Here is a 22,422-nt window from a genome sequence, read left to right as displayed (position 1 = left end):
TTGTTATAGTTATGATCGACCTGTCGCGTGTGAGAGACATTCAGGCGTACGTTCCCATATGACGAGATTATTTGCCTCGTCCCAGAAAAGGCTGTTACAGTAAGTCTGGACATCAACCTGTCAAGTGTGATAAACGCTCAAGCGGGCGTCCCCGTGTCAACATAACTGCCCTCTTCTCCGAAACAGTGTCACCCCTTTTATTCCCCGAGCTGACACAAAGGGAAGGACGAAGGAACGAAAATCCGTAGGTCAGGAGCTCGACGGCAGAACCTGACGAAAGCACTAATGCTTCCACAGGCTCCCGAAGATGACGTCGACGACCACAAGACCGCAAGGGGTTATTCAAGGCCGTCCGCGTGGCCCCCATGTTAATGAAAACCGCTCGAGACTCGGATAAGAGTCACAACCTTGTACCAAAGAAGGGAATACAATGTTTTCTATTTTTGTTTTTTATCATCGCGATGTTCCGCTTCGTCGTCGTTTCCTGATTCCTGCGGTGAAGACCCACCTCAACCGGTCGAGATCGTATCAGTATGTATACTGAAGCGAGCGCACACGCTTACAAAACAAGTATCAGGGGTAAACTCTGCCGCGCCTAATATTTCCAGCGTTGCAGAGGCTAACATAATGCACCCGAAAGCCATAGAAAGCGAAAGTCAACTGGCACCTTAATGGGGACATCCGCGTTACGCTGATACTGCGCTCGCACGATATATCCCTGTTTCGACGTCAAAAGAAATGTCGGGGTCCAACCCGTCTATCAAGTTTTTATCTACACCGGCGCAAAAGCAAGTGCAACATGACCATTGGGCCACATTAGACTGAGTCATCTTGCCGGAACACAACTTGCTTCTGCTGCCAGTTCAGTTGTACGAGATAACAGCGAATCGATTCGCGTCGGAACGAGAGAGACACAGCTTTTCGGCACTCTATCTTGCGCGCTTGCCGATGGCAAATCGAAGAAATCAATAGAGCTGTTCCTATGCGTAGAACGCGTCCGAGTTTGCATTCACGGTTGAAAGGGTCGCGTCGGCCACCGCGATAACGAAACCGACGCCGCAGTCCTGCCTGATGTAGCGCTTAATGGTACATGGAGCGGCTGGAACCATTCAACCGAAACGAGACGTATTAATTAGCCAAGCACATGTAAACATGGGCACCCTCATTGTTAAGTTACAAACTCAAACAATGAAAAAAAATATACATATGTTTTTTCCCCTGCAATATCGCTTAGCGTTCTGGAGGCATACCAGTGCTACCACGGAATGGTGACGTAAAACGAAAAGTTGGTCACCAGCTCTCAGCGGCGGCGAGACGTGTATATTGTGATGACGCTATGATTAGGCGACGTTTTGTTCGGGGTAACCGTGGCTCTTAATTAGCAGCGATGTATATAAGAAGCGCGGCCGCTGGAGTGTCAACAATTCCAAAATCTTGGCCAATTCATAGTTAGCGAGTTCGGCAAACACCGTGGGCGAACTTGGCAAAAGAAGAGAGCGAGGAAGCTGTAAAGTAAAACAAAACCAAACTGAACCTCAGGAGCTATCGAGTCCACCGCACGGAAGCTGATTGGGCTCGCTGCGATTAAAACGAAGGGCTAAAATCTCCCGGTCGTGTTGAGCAGTTGTGCTCTTTATTGAGGCCACCATTCTTTTTTGTATGTGTTCGAAGTCACACACAAACGCACGCACGCAATGCAGCAGTAGATGTGCGTACCATGACAAAATTTCCGCCGCGAATTACGCAAAGGAGAACGCGACGGCGGCCGGCAACACCACATACGGGACTACATCAGGATGACAATTTGGCGTGACGTAACTAACAGTATAGGTGCGGGCCGTCCGCAGTTCACAAGTCGTCGGAAAACCCAGTTCGTCAAGAAAAACAAAACAAAAAAAAAAAAAAACAAAAAAAGAAGAGAGAGAGAGAGAGAGAGAGAGAGAGAGAGAGAGAGAGAGAGAGAGAGAGAGAGAGAGAGAGAGAGAGAGAGAGAGAGAGAGAGAGAGGGGCTGGCAGCCGTCACAGAAAAGTCACGTCACATCGTCCGCGTGGATCGCTGTCCAAACACGCGACGAAGCGCAAAAAAGCGAGCGAGCGATAGAGAGAGAGAGAGAGAGTAGCAGTAGTCATGAGAAAAGCTGCTGCTGCACGTGCGTTCTGAACGACAAAGTGCGCCACCGGTTGGAGGCCATGGACTCCAGTGGACAGTCGTCGTAACAGCAACGCAACTCGACGAAACGACCCCTACATAGTTCCTTTCTACATTCCCCTGCAGTGTCGACGGTGCATCACCGCACCGTTCCTCGGATCTGCCCCGTCCGTCCGCTTTATGGTTTGTTCAAAAGTCGACGAGCAGCGGCAGCAGCAGCAGCTTCACGAACGACGGACGTGACCGGAATTAATGCCCCCCCCCTCCCCCCCTCCCACACGTCGCGAGCCAATTTGGGCGAATGAAACGCCATTCCCGTGATCATCGCGACGTATACGTACTCTCGCTACCTACTCCCTCCCTCCCTCCTTCCCTCCGTGCCCCCTGATGTCTTCTTCGTTTTCATTGCTTGTTTTACAGAATCGAAACGCACCGTGCGAAAGTTGCGACGACGTGAAATGCGCGTACGTGCACGTGCGCGTGGAAAAAATGTACGGTATGCGGACGAACTAACTGCCGCTGTTTTCCCGACACATCGCGCTCCGGGAAGAGCACGACATGCAGACCTATACGCATTTTAGCCAGACGTGTATTATAGCTTGTAGTACAGCACGAAACGCGCGAGGTGAAGCATGTGACGCTGGGTATAACGGTCGCTCACAGGAGTTTCGGGGGGTGCACGGGAAAACGCGCCAGAAAAACTCAAAAGGTGCCGACGCAATTGTAGAGGAGCGCGCGTGCCCGCACTTAATCGTTGTAGTGTACGTGCATGCGAACCGCTCCGTGCATATATATATATATATATATATATATCCCGCACCCCCTCAGTGCAATATATGATGCTCGTGAACTTGCGCGCGGAAAACAAAAACAAAAATGTTAGCAGAATATTTCGCGGAATGTAGTATCTCGTCATTCTTTTTTTGTGTGTCTGTTAATTTGCGCGTGCGTGTGCATTTCAGTATTCCGAAAAAAAAAAAAAAAAACCCTATCTTGCGAAATCGCCAACTTCGCTTCACACGAAAGTGTAGATATACTGCGCCGCATTTGACACACGTTAAATATACGGGTGGAAAGGCACGCGCGCAGCTCGAGTCTTTCGCCGCTGTTGTTGCATTTTAAAGCGATGCCTTTAGAAGGCTCGTGGATGGCGAAGCGTGGGTTTGCGTTGGTTCGGAGCGTGGTACGTATAAGGCAGATCATTTCCAAAGCCAAGAAGAGGGAGAGAGAAAGAGTCATAAGGGAAAGCCAGGGAGGTTAACCAGGCTGGGCCTGGTATAGGCTATAACCCTGCACTGGGGAAGGGGAAAAGGTGATTGAAAGAGGAGAAGGAACAAAGAAGTTCACAGTTTGCACTGTTACACACACAAGCGTTCATCGCCGAGTCAGTCACAGGCGGTCGTACAGGCTGGCGAGTTTCAAGAAACGCACCAGCGCCATTGTGGCCTTGCACGTACCAGACGCACGAGGCCACGGGCCCAAAGAGGCGTATTGCCGGGCAGGCAACGCATTCGCCAAATGTATAAAATGCTGCAAAACGCAGCGCAGAGCATGAGCAGTTAGTTACTCGCGTGTTACCTGAAGGCACAATTACGCAAAACTTTCTACGATGGCGGAATCAGAATGCGAACCGTACATGCGTTGCGCGTAGTTGCAAATAAACTAAAGCTGCGCGAATCACGCGTCTCTTTTCGTAGCGTTTATATTTTAAACGCTTCGCGAAAGCTTCGTCTAATGTAGGTTGCAACGCGTACGTTGAAGTTGTCACCGTTCTTTTTTTACCTTGGTGTTCGTGACGACGGTATATAGGTGCAGGTGTGGGTTTATCCCAACGAGTCGCCAAACGGAAAATAAGGCGCGCTGACACTTGGACGACACACGATGGAGACATTTCTTGCGAGCCGCTATATATATCTATATATATATATATATATATATATATATATATATTGTAAGCACTATTAACGTACTTCGTCGTTTTCATTTGTACATAGCCATCATCATCTTCACTGTTCTTCGACTTCTTCGCGCGTGAGCTGGGGGCGTTGCCTTTGGTGGAATAAACAGCGCTGGACAACTTGATCGGTCTCGGTATTATAAAGTGGTGGAGGTACGTCAAGATCCCGACGTCCTCTCGCGTTCCCGTCCTCCCTGGAGCTCCGTTCCGGTCGCCGCCTGCACCCAACTACCCCTACAACAATGGACACTTCCGACCCCGGCCCTTCCGGCGCCTCAAACCCTACCACACAGACGACCCCACCTGCGGCGCCCTCTTGGACTGTGACGAGCCCTCAGCGCGATCCCCCTGTCTTTGCGGGACTCCGCGGTGATGACGTAGACGATTGGATCGACCACTACGACCGCGTGAGTTCTTGTAACAAGTGGAACGACACCCAGAAATTGAGGCACGTCGCCTTCTACTTGACCGGTGTTGCAAAGACGTGGTATTTCAACCACGAAACCGACATCGCGGATTGGACCACGTTTACCTCGAAGCTGCGGCAAATCTTCGCTTCCTCGTCTGGCCGTGCAGAAGTCGCCAAACAGAAGCTGGGAACGCGCCGCCAACTTCCCCAAGAGTCTTACACCTCATACATAGAGGATGTCTTGGCTCTGTGCCGCCGTGCGAATCCTAGCATGACGGAAGCCGAACGCGTTCGCCACATCTTAAAAGGCATTGGGCCTGTCGCGTTCAACGCCTTAATCGTACAAAATCCGGCTTCTGTCCAAGACATCACTTCAACGTGTCAACGCCTCGACGAGCTGCAGTCTATTCGTCTTCCACATGACAGCAGCGATCCTCAGGTTGCTCATTCTCCAGATCTACGTGCTCTTATCCGCACCATCATCCGCGAGGAGCTTCAACTACAAGACCTAAAGCGTCCCCCTGCTGCCTGCGCACCAACCCCCACCTTCGACTTGCGCGAGGTCGTAAAGCAGGAGTTGACAGCGATGACTACACCCACGACGCATCTTGCTCCGGTAGCGCGCTCCACCCCTACCTACGCGGATGTTGTTTCGCTACCCACCCCTACCGTGACTTCCGTGCCTACTGGCGTTTCCTATGACCATTTGGCTTCGATGGGAACCAGAGCACTTGCTGCGCCATCGTACCCTCAGTGGCGTCCACCTCGTCCGATTTGTTTTTACTGTGGCATACGCGGCCATATATCTCGCTTCTGCCGCCGGCGCCAGCAGGATGAAAGGCGAGGCTATGCTGAGCACGAAAGAGACCGCACTCGCCGATCAGACGACTACTATCCCGGACCGCACTCATTCCCTCAACAGCGTTCTCCGTCTCCACCAGCTGCTCCCAATCTGCCTCATAGTTCCCGTTCGGCCAGACGTCGTTCTCCATCCCCTTACCGGCGCTCTACATCACCACTTCGTCCCACTTCCCATTTTGTCGACCAGCACTCGGAAAACTAACTGTTGCAGTTTTTGGAGGGGAAACTGCTTCTTATCGGTCTTCAAAAATTCCTCCTGTTCGCCCGGCCAACATGCTTTCTGTGACTGTCGAAGGTGTTCCCGCATCAGCTCTCATCGATACCGGTGCCGCCGTTTCTGTTCTTCGGAGTGATCTGTGTTCCCGGCTCCGTAAAGTAAAAACGCCTTATCTTGGACCTATTTTGCGTGGCGCTAATAATGCATTCATTCACCCTGACGGACAGTGTACTGCTCGTGTTCTCATCGACGGCATACGCCACCACATCGAGTTTATCATCCTTCCAACGTGTATCCATGAACTTATACTTGGTTGGGACTTCCTACATTCTGCTTCAGCCGTCATTTCATGTAGAGAAGAAGTTGTCCACATCACAGATACAGAGCTTGAACCTGTTGCGGACTCTTCACTTTCATGCGTGAACTTGGTCCTCGCTTCAGACTACGTCCTGCGTCCTGGTCACGAAGACGTTGTAGCCGTAACGTCCAGTCAGATCGCCGACGGAGACGCCCTAGTCGCCCCTTCTTCCCGCTGTACTTCTCGCGGAATTCTCATTGCCACCTGTCTCGTCCGGTTTTCACGCGGCCGCGCCCTTCTGTCTGCTTGCAACACGACCCCAGATCCTGTGATGCTGCCCAAAGGGATGACTGTGGCAACCCTCGCCGACACTCAACCAATCTCTCTAGTCACGCTTTGCCCTTCTTCATCGCCAGCACCAACCTCAGGTTTGGATGATTCTTTCCCTCCTCCAGCCGTCCTTGGTTCTGACCTAACAGCCGCGCAGTCCGAAGCCTTAATGGTGGTCTTGGCAAAACACAAAGCCTGTTTCGATAGCTGTTCCTCTGTGTTGAGCCAAACTCCTGCGGCTACACACCGTATCGAAACCGAAGGTTCCGCTATAATACGACGACGCCCCTATCGTGTATCGCCGTCCGAACGAAAGGTCATTGAACAACAGGTCGCTGACATGCTTGCGCGGAAGATAATACGACCTTCATCTAGCCCATGGGCGTCTCCCGTGGTCCTGGTAAAGAAGAAAGATGGCTCAGTTCGCTTTTGCGTGGATTATCGAGCGCTCAATAAGATCACACGCAAGGACGTATATCCAATACCTCGAATTGACGACGCTTTGGACACACTACAAGGGGCGGAGTATTTCTCCAGCATTGATCTTCGATCAGGATATTGGCAAATTCCGATGAACGAGACTGACAAAGAAAAGACCGCATTCGCTACACCGGATGGCCTTTATGAATTTAACGTGATGCCTTTTGGCCTTTGCAATGCTCCTGCCACATTTGAGCGCATGATAGACAACGTACTTCGTGGTCTAAAATGGAAGACATGCCTCTGTTATCTGGACGATATTGTCATCTTTTCGTCTGACTTCAGCCAACATCTTCAACGATTAGACGAAGTTCTCAAGTGCCTTGCGAATGCTGGTCTCCAGATCAATACAAAAAAATGCAAATTTGCAACCAAAACAATAAAAGTATTGGGTCACGTCGTCTCAAAAGATGGCATCCAGCCTGACCCCGACAAGATTAGTGCCGTTCTTCAGTTTCCTCGCCCCCAGCAACAGAAAGATCTACGTAGTTTCCTCGGCTTGGCGTCATATTTTCGTAGGTTTATACGCAACTTCGCAGCAATAGCAGCTCCTCTACACAAGCTACTGGTTACCGGTGCCTCTTTCACGTGGACTAGCGACTGCGAGTCGGCTTTTCAAGCTCTTAAGCGGCATCTTACTTCCGGACCAGTGCTTCGCCACTTCGATAATCGTGCCCCCACCATACTCCATACTGACGCAAGCGCACAAGATATTGGCGCAGTACTTCTGCAACGTAATACAGCATCTAAAGAGCAAGTCATAGCATATGCCAGCCGAACACTTTCTCCAGCTGAGCGGAACTACACCATTACAGAGCAAGAGTGCCTGGCTATCGTTTGGTCGATTCAGAAATTTCGCCCATACCTTTACGGCCGCCACTTCACCATCGTCACCGACCATCATGCTCTGTGTTGGCTGTCATCAATGAAAAACATGTCAGGACGCTTAGGACGCTGGATACTCCGCTTGCAGGAATATGACTTCACTATAACGTACAAGTCTGGAAAACACCATCATGATGCAGACGCATTGTCTCGCTGCCCACTCTCACTCTCTCCAGGTAACGCGCCGTCGTCTTCCCAACCACGTCGTTCCGATGCTACGCCTGCCTCTCACCAACTCTCGATAACATCCCTGGACCAAGTTACGCTTTCATCACGCTCTGATTTCGTCTCGCTTCAGCGGGCCGACTCCTACTGTCGAGCTCTCATGGATCGCCTTAGTGGGTTCGCCGAACCGCCCAACAGCCGCTTGCGACGCCAACTTCGACAATTCCGCCTTCAAGGTGGCGTGCTACACCGCTACATTTACCACCCAACAGGTCACCGGTGGGTCCCAGTTCTACCTCGCTGCCTTCGTTTGCGGGTATTAGAGGCACTTCACGACGATGTATCGGCTGGCCACTTAGGCTTCCACAAGACATACGACCGCATAAAGACCCGCTGCTTCTGGCCTGGCCTATCCTCAACGGTGGCCAAATACATTGCCTCTTGTGCGTCATGTCAGCACCGCAAACGCTCGACATCCCCTCCTGCCGGTTTACTACAACCTCTCCCTTGCCCGGACGCACCTTTTGAATTTGTTGGCATTGATTTATATGGTCCCTTGCCGTTGACACCCTCCGGTCACCGTTGGATTGTCACTTCGGTCGACCATTTAACAAGATATGCCGAGACTGCCCCTCTGCGATCCGGCACCGCTTCTGAGGTCGCCGACTTTTTCTTGCGCGCCATCGTCTTGCGCCATGGGGCTCCTCGCGTTCTTCTCAGTGACCGTGGCAAGGCGTTCATTTCACAAGTCCTCGAGGAAGTTCTTCGAGCCACTAATACCGTCCACAAATCTACGTCCACTTATCATCCGCAAACCAATGGCCTTACTGAGCGCTTCCACCGTACGCTGTCTGACATGATTTCCATGTACATCCGTCCTGACCACACTGACTGGGATAAAATTCTTCCTTTTGTGACATTCGCATATAACACTGCTATTCAACGAACTACCGGCTACAGCCCTTTCTTCCTTGTGTATGGACGATCTCCTTCCACCATATTCGACCGAGAACTATTTTTCGCACCTTCTTCGCCTAACGCGTCGCTTCCGGAAGATTTCGCTGCCCGAGTTGCACATTGCCGTCAAATCGCCCGGCAAAGCACAGAAGCTACCCAAGCTGAGCGCAAGCGTTACTGCGACAACAAACGCCGTGACCTACGTTTTCACCCTGGAGACCAAGTCCTGCTTTGGACTCCAGTCCGCACCCCAGGCCTCTGTGAGAAGTTCCTTCCACGCTACATTGGCCCATACACCGTTGTGCAGCAAACATCTGCAGTGAACTATCTCGTTCGCCCAGTACACTCCGTCACTGACCGGCGCCGCCGGAATGCTGAAATTGTTCACGTCTCGCGGATGAAGCCCTTCACTCCCCGTTTAGATAATCTCTAATCTGCGGCCAGGCTGGCCGCTTCCATGACGGGGGGAAGTTAGTGTAAGCACTATTAACGTACTTCGTCGTTTTCATTTGTACATAGCCATCATCATCTTCACTGTTCTTCGACTTCTTCGCGCGTGAGCTGGGGGCGTTGCCTTTGGTGGAATAAACAGCGCTGGACAACTTGATCGGTCTCGGTATTATAATATATATATATATATATATATATATATATATATATATATGGGCGCTTCTCGGGGCAATTGCAGTTGAACGAAGCTTGATGGACTATAGTTTGTATGCATGCTAATTCGAGGGGTATCTTCTCATCTAAAATAGGACAGGCTGCTTTCTCAATAAGCGTCCAGCTGTGAACTTTGGGGATTCCACTCCAGTTGAAGCAATAAATGCTGCAGGTGCGCTTTTTCGTATATGCGAACCAATTCTTCCGCAGCTCCCGCGGGCACTTTTCTCTTTAGGCGCTATCTCTGCCGAGGCACGTACAACATTTCACCGTCGCCGCGGTACGTGGCATTTGTCGCGCACGTATATATACACTATCCACATTTTGCCATTACGCCGGATCACGTCGTTATAACCACCAAGCCTATACAGCGCGCAAGGTGCGGTACCGGTGGACACGTCTTGAAAAAGATTGCGACAAAGCATCACGTGTCGCACACGTTCGCGCTGCATGCGACCCGCTCCAATAAGCGTTGTCGAAACACTCGTTGTCAAACTTTCATCGAAAACATCAGCCGTCAACCATGGAGGCGCTGCGCGCGGTTACTAACTGACAATGTCTCGCCGTAAACCTGCAAGTATGCCGATATATATAGAGAAAGGTACACCCGACCCAACTCGGCCGCGATTTTTGTAGCGATGCCTTTTTTTGACACCCTTCCTTTTCGCGTTTCGTCAGTCTAGTCAGAGCGACGCTCTGCTCCGCGCGTTAACAATGGGATCAGCCTGCCGTGAATAGTAGACGATAAGAGTGGCGTATAGAATCGAGCGAATTCGCTACAAAATGGCGGCCCTCGCGTGCGTTATACCCCGCCGATTCGGGGTTCATACAACCCGGCAAGTGTCTTACTTTCTATACTTGGCGCGTGCCAGACGCTAAGACCGACGCCGCTCCGACCGCGCGGTAGAGCAGGAGGCAGAGAGCTCTCTCTCTCTCACCTGGAGCACGGTGAGCACGATCTTGTCCACCGAGGAGAAGTACGTCTCCCAGAGGAGCTGGCTGCGCTGCCGCATGGCGTGCACCCGGCGCCGGGGCATCGAGCGCAGCGTGTCCGGCACCTGGAGCAGGAGCCGCTCGTCGGCGCGCAGCGCGGCCCCTTCCCAGCGCAGCGCCTCGCCGAAGGGCAGCTCCCAGCCGTTGGCCAGCAGCACGGGCACGCAGCCGGCCTGCAGGGACTCGAGGAAGCGGAACGAGCCCAGCCGACGGCCCCGGGGAACCAGGCAGAACGTGGCGTTCTCCATCAGCGAGCCGTAGTCGTACCTGCGGCAGCGAGAGAGAGAAGACAGGTGCGGCGGTTTTAGGAGGTGCGCGGGGAGATGCGGCAGTTTTAGGAGGTGCGCGGGGCAAAGTGTATATGTACATATACACTCAGATTCGTTACGCAAATGAATTCGGTCATCGAATTATTGTATCACTCAATGCGCTGCCGCTACGAGCTAGAAATAAAAAACCCTGAGAATCCGAAACAAAAAACAACGAGGTAATATTATCTAAAAAGTTGAATTCAATTCAATTTATCGTTGCCTTCATGTCTACATACGGGTAACCTTCATGGTGAGCCTAAGCACAAAGCATTAATTGTTCACTTGACGAAGCAGTTTGGGAAGCATCGCGTGTAGCAGTTTACAAACACACGCTCACGATGTATATATACGATACTGAAAAATACATAAAAATAGGCATTAGTCCATTCTATTTGTGGCAAATAAGACAGCAAACCAATATTGCCACAAAATCATATCTAACGAGGGAATACGAAAAGAGAAAACTTACAGTTATAAATATTGCGCAAAGTTACAACTTTATTTTCCTTCGGCTAAACAGAGCGCAGATGTAGTATTTGTTCCTGGAACCTAAAACAACAACAGATTAGTAGCCGGATAACACAGTTCGTTCCTATTTAAGGGATGTGAAACTTTATACATTCATTAACGAGCCTAAATAAAGAACCATTTCCAATAATTGTTTTTTTTTAAAAGCTATTGAACACCAAATTATTATTTTTTTTTTTTGTGGAACACAGCCATTGCACAAGGTCCTGCTAGTCTCTCCACAACGTTGCACGCGATGCCACTCGCCAAAGAGGAAAATGTAGGACGTGTTGTAATTGCCTCACACGGCCCCTGGAGTCCCGCGAAGAAACTATTAAAGAGCAACACCGGCTATTTATGTAGGCGCAAACGTGTATCCCGAATCCCGGCCGCAGGGGAGCAAGGATCAAAGGGGGATATTAAACAACACATTCGCGTCGGCGCTTCCCTAAACGTCACAAACTTCGCATGTGCGTACGCCTTTCTCCAAACACACCGCGGACAAAAGCGCACAAAATTGGCCTTACAAAATGACTATATTACAGCCGGGGATGAGGCATCGTTTAATTAAGGATTTGTACGCAAGCGCACACCCCAAGAGCAATTTATTGCTGCTCTTTGCGTACATTCGCAGGAGAAAACCGCACGGGTATAATGCAAGGGATATACGGTGTCAGGACGCGGAAGACGAGAGCGGCATGCGCCAAGCAAGATCCACGCATCAGAGCTTGCTCCCCATTTTATCTTTTTATCTTCCTTTCCTTTTCTTTATTTTTTTCCCCACACACGTGCGCGTTTCGCAAGCTCTTGGCACCTATTTTCTCGTCCCCCAGGAGAAGTGCGCAAGGAAATAATTAATGGCACGCTCGTAACAACTCCGCGCGTTCATGAGCTGTGTGCACCGCTGACATTGCCGCAGGCCCATCTTGCAATGATCGTGCAGCGCAGTTGAGCTCGAGAGGCGCGCCGAAGCATGGCAGGGGGAGGTGGGGGGGGGGGGGGGGGGGCAAGTATGTGTAAGGATTCGTTCTGTATCAATTAAGGGTGCCGCGAGCATTCGAAATACGACATTGAAAAGTCGATTCGATTCGAGAACTCACTATTCTGCTACGAAGTGCCGTCTGTCGTCGTTCTGTGCGGCAACCAACCACGGGGCAGTTCGCAGAGGAAGCGCGAAATCGTCGCTGGAGTTTCACATTCTTGAACGTTTGGGGGGGGGGGGGGGGCGTTTTCGCGGCCCATCTTATGAAGATAACGTTGCGTGAACCACGCCATCCCGAGCCTCTCGGTCACGCGTGCGCATGTAATGTCGTACGACTTTGATTCGCGTGGAATACTGAACGTAAAGACTGGGTCAACCGTGACACAGTGATTTTCCTGACGACTGAGATCAACCCAGTGAAAAAAGAAAGGAAAAAAAAAAAAACAGCCAGTGGCGACTTAGCGGTAAAAGAGAGAGAAATGCGTTAGCATGACGTCGCACTTCTTTGAGGTCCCGGATGCATAAGTTAAACCGACGGTTAATTCACTACCAGGCAAAGTGTTGTTCAGTAACTCACTTTAAACACACGTCCTGCCTCTTCGAGGAGCGAAGTGGAACTGGCTGACCGTGGTCTGTACCAGAGCACCACCAGCCGCACTATATATATATATATATATATATATATATATATATATATATATATATATATATATCCTCTGTACCTCCACCACGTGACCAGTTTCGCACACTTCACACACACACTTTTTTCTACTCTGATACTACTATGTTAACGCATTAAAATATAGGCTCTCCGCACCGCAGGGGAGAGGACTGTCGTAACGTCGGGTCTGGAGAGGTCAATGGTTAATGAGTCGGCGTCGGTTTGCAGTTTTAAACAAACTAGTGCGTTATGTAAATGCCACACAATTCGCAATGATTAAGCCCGTGCGCTGAATCTTACTGCCTACTGCGTCTCGGACAAAAAAAACAAACAAACAAGAAGGCGATTGCTCGGAAAATTAGGTCAGTGAAAGCGGATATTAAACGGGAATAAACAAAGCCACACGAACATCCGGAGCCACAAAACACGAAAACTAAACGAAAATCCGTGTACTGCAACACATCAAACCTCACGCCTGCTGTACCATCGCATGCGGCGTCAGAGTTCCCTGTAGTAATTTCAGAAGGAATCTATACGGTTCTTTAACAGCACGTTCAGGTACAGTTTCGTATTATCGGATGGAACGTATCACCCGTCCGCACGCTTGGGTCTACAGACGAAACGATGAGGCCGCATAACGCTGACGAGGTAGATAAGGCGTACGGCCCTTTTCCTAATTGACAAGCACAAGCTTACACAACCCTGCGCGGGTTTAGGGAGAGAAGGTGCGGTACACGTGAAGAAGGAATAACCAGCCGTCTCCTTCAAGCTCGAAGAAGAAAGGCCACCTATACGAAGCCAAGGAGAGGTGCAGGGCTGTATTCATGCTAACGCAAGCATACAGTACGTTCTTGCATAAAAAGCAGTAAGAAGGGAGGCCAGAGAGAAGAATAAGCCTGAGTGACATGCAAACCGTCTCTCGTGCGGGCCTTGAGGCCGGGCGAAGGGGGGGGTGGAGAAAACTAATTGGATCCGCTCGGGGGTCCCGCCTTTTGTATCTCTGCTTCTGCCTGTTCCTCCTTTCGTTACGCGGGGAGCGCTGCGCGTAAAAGGCAGCGGCCGACTCTTCGAAACGGCGAGTTCTTCGTCAAAGCAGCCGGAAGAATAGACCCGAGTGTTCCGTTTCGAGTCTTCAAGGATAACTCGAACTCCGGACAAAGAACGGGCTGGCATGCAATGCGAGTTAAACGAACTTATATGCCTTTATTTTATTTACTTTTTTACGCAGGATAGAAAAAGATATATCCATGTCTCTGCCGTTTTTTGTAGCTACATATACTACCTAGCGACAGGCGGACGAAAAAAAAAAAAAGGAAAGCCAGGGCACGTGCAACGATAATTAGGCTAATTATCTAATATGTGCTAGCAAATATTTTTTTCTTTGTTCGTTTTAAGGGACACGCTGTAATTGCGAGTTTTAAGCCGAGCAGTATAGTGAACTCTGGTCTATTTAATAGAAATCCCAAAGACTAGCAGCGCTTCCGAGATATCAGGCTAGAATACGGATTTGACGTTCCTGCTATGATGATCCCGGCCTGCAAGGGCGATGCTTTTGGGAAATTGTCAACCTGGGCATCAATGCATTTAGAGGTATACTGACTAAAAGAAATAATCAACGCCTTAAAGAATGTGTTACTGTTGCAGTGTCTGCAACAAACGGACCCGCATGCTTATATTTAATTTAATATCGAAGTTATGCCGCGTGGCAACCGAAGCGAAAAACAATATAAAAAATGTTTGTGTGCGATATATATATATATATATATATATATATATATATATATATATATATAGAGAGAGAGAGAGAGAGAGAGAGAGCTAAGCATTAAGTTATAAACCTATACAGCCCGCCCAGACAGAAAGATGGGGACTTTATTAGGCTCTTTACGGAGGCGAAAAAGTTCGCGGGGAACAACACCCTAGTAATAGCAGGTGATTTCAACGCCAAGAGCCCGAGGTGGGGCTACAATAAAGACGACAAGAAGGGACGTGGCATTTGCGCTGCAGCAGAACAGGCAGAGTGCGAATTGCTAACCGACGAACACCACCCAACTAGACAGGGGAACAGCGTCAGTTCAGACACGTGCCCTGACTTAACCTTCGTAAGGGGCGCCAGACAAGCAGAATGGGAGAACCTGCTCGAGAACCTTGGAAGCGACCACCACATAATAAGGATCAGCACAACCGCAAACAATATCAAGCGGAAAATAGGCAAGGTCCGCCTAACGGACTGGGACGCCTTCAGAGCACACTGCAAGCAGATCAAGGGCGACATTGTATCTGCGGAGGAGTGGAGCCAGCAACTCAGACAGATCCAAGAACTCTATACTAAAGAGGTGGATAGAACCGAACAAACTCCGGAGGTGGACAAGCGGCTCCTCAAGCTATGGGAGGCGAGACGCGGCCTCACCAAGCATTGGAAAAGACAGAAGTTCAATAGGAAGCTAAAGATTAAAATAGCCGAAATAACTAAACAAGCGGAGGAGTATGCAACGCAGCTGGCTAGGCAAGGATGGCAGCAATTCAGCAACGCGCTGAACGGCACCCTCAGCACGGCCAGGACGTGGCAGATCCTCAAGTCCCTCATGGACCCGAGCAAGAACAAATCAGAAAGCGGCAAATCGATTCAGAGGCTGGTGCACCAGTACACGGGCACGGACGAACAGCTACTCGAGGAAGTCCGGGTCAAATGCTACGGCAGAGACCAGGTCGAAAGCTACCAAGAAGAGTACCAGGGCGAAGAGAATCCCACCATGGATCGGCCCATAACGAGAGAGGAAGTCGTCGAGGCGATCAGGTCGGCAACAAAAAACACAGCAGCGGGGGCGGACAGAATCAAGAACTCGCTCATAAGAAACCTCAGCGATGGCGCCATAGATCAGCTCACAGCCTACTTCAACAAGCTCTGGCACGAAGGAAAAGTGCCGGCCGAGTGGAAACACGCGGTAGTGGTAATGATCCCGAAGCCAGGCAAGAAACTCCAGGTCGAGAACCTCAGGCCGATCTCCCTCACGTCGTGCCTGGGCAAGATGTACGAGAAAGTAATCACAAGAAGGATCCAGTCGCACCTAGAGAGGAACCAACTGTACCCAGACAGCATGTACGGGTTCCGAGCCCACCTGTCTACGCAGGACGTACTACTCCAACTCAAGGAGGAAGTACTCGAGAAAATGCCGAGAAGTGGCGAAAACGTTGTCATGGCCCTCGACATAAAGGGAGCCTTCGACAACGTGAGCCACGCCGCCATCATGGAAGGCATCAACAACACCAACTGCGGGGGAAGAACCCACGACTACATCAGGGCCTTCCTGAGCGACAGAACAGCGACCGTGGGACTAGGCGAGCTGAGAAGCGACGTCTTCACCACGCCTTGCAAAGGAACACCCCAAGGCTCCGTGATATCGCCCGTCCTGTTCAATATGGCGATGATCGGGCTAGCAAGACGCCTCAAGGAAATCCCGGGGATCCAACACGCGATGTACGCCGACGACATCACGGTGTGGGTCACCCAAGGATCGTTAGGGGAGAAGCAGGACAGACTACAAGAAGCTGCGACCTGCGTAGAGACCTACGTCAGGGAGAGAGGCCTCAGATGTTCGACGGAGAAGTCGGAAATCATCAGGATCGGAAGAAATCCTACCAAAGCCTCGCTGGAAGTAGTTCTAGAGGGGCAATTGATCCCAGAGCAGAACATGGTACGAATCCTAGGCATGTGGCTGCAGAGCAGCCGAAAATGCAGCCATACCATCAGCCTGCTGAGAAGAGCCGCGGAGCAGGTTGGCAGAATGATCAGTAGAGTCTCCCAGAGAAGGTACGGGATGAAAGAAGAAGATACCCTCAAACTCGTCAACAGCCTAATCGTTAGCAGAGTTATGTACTCCTTGCCCTACCACGCAACAACAAAGGCGGAGCGAGAGCAAGCCGACTGTATTCTCAGGAAGGCATACAAGATTGCTCTACACCTGCCCAGAAACGCATCAAACGAGAAGCTACTCCAACTCGGAATCAGCAATACCTTCGATGAGCTTGCCGAGGCTCAATTGGGGGCACAACTCATCAGACTCAGAGGCTCCTCTACGGGAAGGGCGCTCCTGAGAAGGTTGGGTCGGAACACGTGCGGACTGGTAGACAGATACGCGGACGTACCGGACGACCTTAGAAAGACCTTTAATGTAGGACCCCTGCCTAAAAACATGGATCCTAACCTACACGAGGACAGACGAACAGCAAGGGCCGAGCAGCTAGAAAGGAGGCTAGGCCGGTCAGAGAACACAGTCTATACGGACGCCTCCATGTACGTACATGCAGGGAAGCGCTTAGCCGCTACGGTGGTAGTTAATAGCACAGGAGACATGGCCACATGCGCCTCAGTGGAGGTCGTGGGCATAACGGAGGCCGAGGAAATTGCCGTCGCGCTGGCGGTAGCAGAAGGCTATAGGAAAGGCCGATCCCTAAACATCTTAACAGACTCGAAAGACACGTGTAAAAACTATACGAAGGGCAGAATTAGCGGCATGGCCCTCAGGATAATCAGTGGGGCAGCAGCCTCTGCTGAGCAGACACCCATACAACACATAATCTGGGTCCCAGGCCACGCAGGAGTAGCGGGGAACGAAAGAGCAGACAGCCTAGCTCGAGGGCTTACATACCGAGCAGGCATGTCAGATGTTCTGGAGCTTCAGCTACTAGCATGCGAGGGGGGATACACAGAGACATTACAACTATACAGGGGGACTAGATTCAAGTACCCACCACCACACAAAGCCCTCACTAGGGAGGAAGCAGTCGGGTGGCGTAGGCTACAAACAAACTCCTTCCCCAACTTGTACATCTATAACAAGATGTCACCAACACAATACAGAGCAAACTGCCCCTGGTGCGGCAACACACCCACACTATACCACATCACATGGGAGTGCGAACGAAATAAAGCATTCCACCAACACGAATTCCCGAGTGCGGAGCAATGGGAGAGCCGGCTCACCAGCAGCGAGCTCGCGGCCCAAAGGGCCTTAGTGCGGCACGCTGCTGATGCAGCGCGACTCAGTGGAGCCCTGGACTAGGGGCCCAACCTTGCTGAAGAGAAGCCTCAAGTCGCCGGCGCCAAGAAGACGACGGAGGCTTCGAATCCGCGAATCTCTTAAACGATCTCATTAAAAGTTTTCTACTACTACTACTAAGCATTAAGTGTTCCCAGAAGCATGTCTCAACGAGTCCACTAGGAAGCTATCGCTTGACTACTACAACCATCCTCCCCTCCGACTGTTTCTTGTTTGTCCCCAGTTTTCATAATGACGTTATATATGATTCTTGGTTCTTGTATGCGATTCACTCGGTTTTCAAAGTCTTGACATCGAGGTCTTCATCCATGTTGTCTCGAAGCGGTCACATTGCCCTATAGTATGAAATGGTGTGGTGCCAAAAGCACGACATAGCAGCGTCTCTTGGGCTCCGGAACACGGCAACAGTGCTTCTCAGCCGCGCTCGAAAGCCCGTCCCAGCGCACCCAACTGGCATCGCGAACTGCGGAAGGGTCTTCGCCTTAAGAGACGGAATATGCGCACTGCGCGGGACAGCTACAGAGTGAATGGCCGAGGACTCCAAGCGAAACTAATTTTCTGGCCGCCCCCTCGACTCAAGCGCGTAAACGAGTTTTAAAAAGAAAGGATAAAAAATAAGGAGGGCGAGGGATGCGAGGGCACAAAAGTCGCGAAACGCAAACTTATTTTCGCAAAAGGTTCCTTCTCCGCACGCCTCGGTACTTCCGTGGCAAAAGCTGCTGCCCAGGGCACAACCGCACGTGAGCGTTGCTTTTGTACGCATTGCTTTTCCTTTTATTCTTATTTTCCTTTTTTTCCCTGTCTGTCTAGCTCGCTAGCAATTTCTTGACATTGATGAACAACAGAGATGTCAAACTTTCCAAGCGAAAAAAAGGCGGCAAAAAAAAGATAGATAAATAGATAGATAGATAGATAGATCACAATTTGAGAAAGACGTGAAAAAAAAAATTGGTCGACAAAGGACAGCGAACATGTAATCACGAGCGGAAGCCAAGAGCGTTTTGAAGTCGGCAGCGATGCTTTCCAATCTCGAGTCCAGAGGTACGGGAAAGAACACCAGCTAATTTGACAAGCGCGGGTTTCGCACAGCGTTAATATGCTCGAAGACTCATTTCATTAGAATATTTGCGAAGAAGTCGAACACACTAAAGGCACGGGGCTACACCATCGCGGCTTCTCCAAAACAATTCGTTATAGCATGCATGCGTCACAAGCACCGTCATTTCGGAACATTATGCCGTGGAGAGAACAAACAGAGATTTATACCCAGGGACGCCTTCAATACATGGCGACACAAAGTCCAACTTGTTGAACACGACAGAGTTCTTTACACAGACACGTTAATATAAAATAATGAATGCACTAAATTAATCCGTCTAATCATACCTATAAATCATAGAGCCGTGGTCATAACTCACTTGCTCGTGTGTTTAAAAGTTAAAAAAAAAAGGATTCTCTGTCTACCCCCCTCCCTCCCCTCTTTATTTAGTAGCACTGTATTACAGAAATCCACAACCTACCGAGACATTCGCTGAGGTGCTTCCCCCCTTCCCACCCCCCGACAGTTTATTGATACGTTTGCTCGATGTGCCTAAATTGCGATCCAGCCTACAGAAACAGCGCGCGCGAAAATTGATTACAAGCCGCGCGGCGCGGCGGTTAACTAACGAGCCAGCCTCGAGCCGTGCCATTTAATAAGACGGAGTATCCGAGGAGAACCGGGGGGCTCGATGAAGGCGGAGATCGCTACAGAATCGGCCCCATTTTTCGCAACCATGCCGCGTCAGCCTGCAGTGCGAGAGAGAACGCAACACAAGCACAGTGCGTGCGTGCGTGTGTGGTGTGCCCTCCTTTCTTTACTAACCCCTTCCTTGCCTCGCTCCATGACCAAAGGCACTCCCCCACCGCCCTGCCGGAGGGAGGCGCCAGCGATCGCGTCGATGAGGCAGTAAACGTCGACGAGTTAACGAACTGCACCCGTTGGCGCCGGCTCGTTACGTGTGTACAGCAACGGAGGCAGCAGCGCTCACGGCGTGTTTCGGGAAGCGACGCTAATAGGATGAGGCGAATTATCGGACGCGAAAAGTGCGCGTGTAGGAGGGGGGGGGCTGCTGAGCGGAGAGGCTCGGTATAACGGGCACGCGCAGTGGGCTGGCTGCCGAACGGAACAGTGGTACATAAAGGCTGTGTTTCAACACTCGCCGTACAGAGAGCTGTACGTAACAGACAAAAAGACGCGGTAACGAGTACACACGTCCCGATGGACGCCGCGGAGCAGACGAAGAAGTGGGATACGTAACGGCTGTGCTCCAAGAGTATTATACTCGCCGTGTAACAGACGGCTACGTAGAGACGGCTAAGCGGACAACGGCCATCTTAAGTCCGTGGCTCCAGTTCTGACGAAACCGGCCAGCAAGGTTTAGATACGCGAAGACAACGTAGAAGTAAAAAAAAAAAAAAGAAAAAACGATGCGGGCTATACTTTGCCTGTCCAAACCATAATAGCGGCCGAGAAAAAAAAGTACTCGGAAACTCTGCATACGAGAGGGTCTCCTGAGCGCCAGGAAACGTGTGCCACGATTTCTTACTCGCTTTTAACATGCATAAGCTATGCGTTGCGTTCTTCACAGGCCCGCACACGCTAAGTAAACGATATTACGAGCTTTCTTTATATTCTTCGTTGATTCGCGAGGTACTTAGAAGCTAGGTGCGCGACGTCGAATCGCAGAGACGACTTCCGCGGATGCGCGTTCCATTGATCGGGCTCGAAGCTGTCTTCCCAGCAGTCATTGTGCATACAGTCCAGCGCCACCACAACGAACGTCTCTATATTACGAAATTATTTGTATAACGAAGGGATAACCGCTTCCCCATATTGTTGTGTGCTTCGTAGTGCGCACCCTTTACAATGAAGTGACCTGTATAACGAATGATGTCGGAGGCCCCAAGTACTTCGTTACAAAGGCGTTTGACGGTACAGATGGTTTTCAACAACCCGACGAACGGGACGAAAATAGAGAGAAAGCGCGCGCTTCCTCCTTTCTTTGCTCAACGGGTCGGATAGAGTAAACCGCCGCTTTTCGTAGAGGCGACACGGCGAAGGCGCGTCTACAGGAAGTAAAACAACAATAACGCCATATTCTGTAGCGAGAATTCTTTTTCGAGGGCAAAGTTTTTATTTTTAGAGTGAAAAATCATCATTTTCTAGATGGAGGGATGGATTAAATAGTTTATTATGGTCCTTTAGGGCGCGCACTAGAGCGCAGCGGGCCACTCCCACGTCGGGACAGAGAGGCCGAGCCTCTCCGCCGCGTCGCGGGCCCGTTGGACAGCCCATAACTGTTCTTCGAAGTTGGGGCTGTGTAGGACCGCATCCCAGCGTGAAGAAGTGTTGCTTTCATGACCGCGTAACGCGGGACATCGCCAGAGCATGTGAGGTAAGTTCGCTAAGTCACTGCATAGTGCACATGCATTTGTTGTCGGAATTTTCTAGAGCCACCATTCTTTTGGGATATCTATAACCCTGTGACTAACGGGACAAAGGAGACAGACAGCCGTGTGCATTTCTTATTTGCCCCGACAGTCTCGACCGTTTTCGTTCTAAATAACCATGTACCAACTATCCAGACAGCGAACTTTCTCGAACGTTACTCCGTGCATTTGCCAAGGGACCCATCCGGACCTGCGAGCAATCGGTGTGTACAGCCGTAGGTCCCGATTTGAGTGAACAATTTGTCCAATTTGTGATTTGTGCGCAAAATATATCATTCTCCTACCTTGGCGCATAAACGCAAGCTGTGCAGAAGAGGTCGTATGGTGTAGAAATGGCGCTTGTGCAGACCTCTAAATAAACCTCAGCCTTGTAAATTAAAAGTGAGCACAAAGTAACACGGGAGGGGGGGGGAGAAAAGTAACAGCGTAATTTGAAAAATTACACACCTGTTTTCTTTTTTCGTCCACGTTATAATTTGCGTTCACATTTAAGTTCCAAACGCCCATACCATCTCCCAAGGAAGTAATTCGAGCTATATATAGTTTGTGGGGATATTCGACTCTCACGCGTCCCCTGATGATGTTTTCTCCGCATGGCTTCGCGTCTCCTACACTGCGGCTTCTCCGCGTAGCCAAGCGCCGGCAGCGGTCGGTGTGATTGCAGCATATTACGAGATGGCACGAGTGTTGCGCTGATAACGCCACCTAACGGCGGAGTTACTTGGGCGCAAGAGGAAGTAGCCTGTTCCTCTTTGGCTTAAATGCGCATATATTCGAATACTTTTCGAATACTGCAGAACGTCAACTGCGCTCAAACAAGTATACGATTGAAGCGAAATTATGGTAAGTTTTCAGTTCCGCGGGCATACAGCATAGATACAGAACATGAGATATACCGTAGTGTAGCAGACCTCGTCACTTAGGTAGCCGTACTTTAATTATAGGCTGTACAGAGATCATTCGCGCTTTCTGAGGAGCCTTGTGCATGCGAGGCGACTACCTCTTTGCTCGTGCGTGATGCTCTACCTGCGCTTTTAATAAACGA

General features: G+C 50.5%; 1 protein-coding gene across 1 annotated transcript in view; it reads right to left on the bottom strand.

Annotated features, from left to right (window-relative positions):
• Positions 1–22,422, bottom strand: part of ttv (exostosin glycosyltransferase 1 ttv) — a 180,172-nt gene that overhangs the window by 41,337 nt on the left and 116,413 nt on the right. The window contains exon 2 of the mRNA XM_050180657.3: positions 10,310–10,631. Within this exon, the coding sequence (XP_050036614.1) occupies positions 10,310–10,631 (322 nt within the window). The remainder of the gene's footprint in view (positions 1–10,309; positions 10,632–22,422) is intronic.

This window comes from Dermacentor andersoni, chromosome 7 (assembly GCF_023375885.2).
Source record: "Dermacentor andersoni chromosome 7, qqDerAnde1_hic_scaffold, whole genome shotgun sequence".
Lineage (NCBI taxonomy): Eukaryota > Metazoa > Arthropoda > Arachnida > Ixodida > Ixodidae > Dermacentor > Dermacentor andersoni.
Note: the sequence above shows the minus strand (reverse complement) of the source record. Positions and strands in the feature narration are given on the sequence as shown.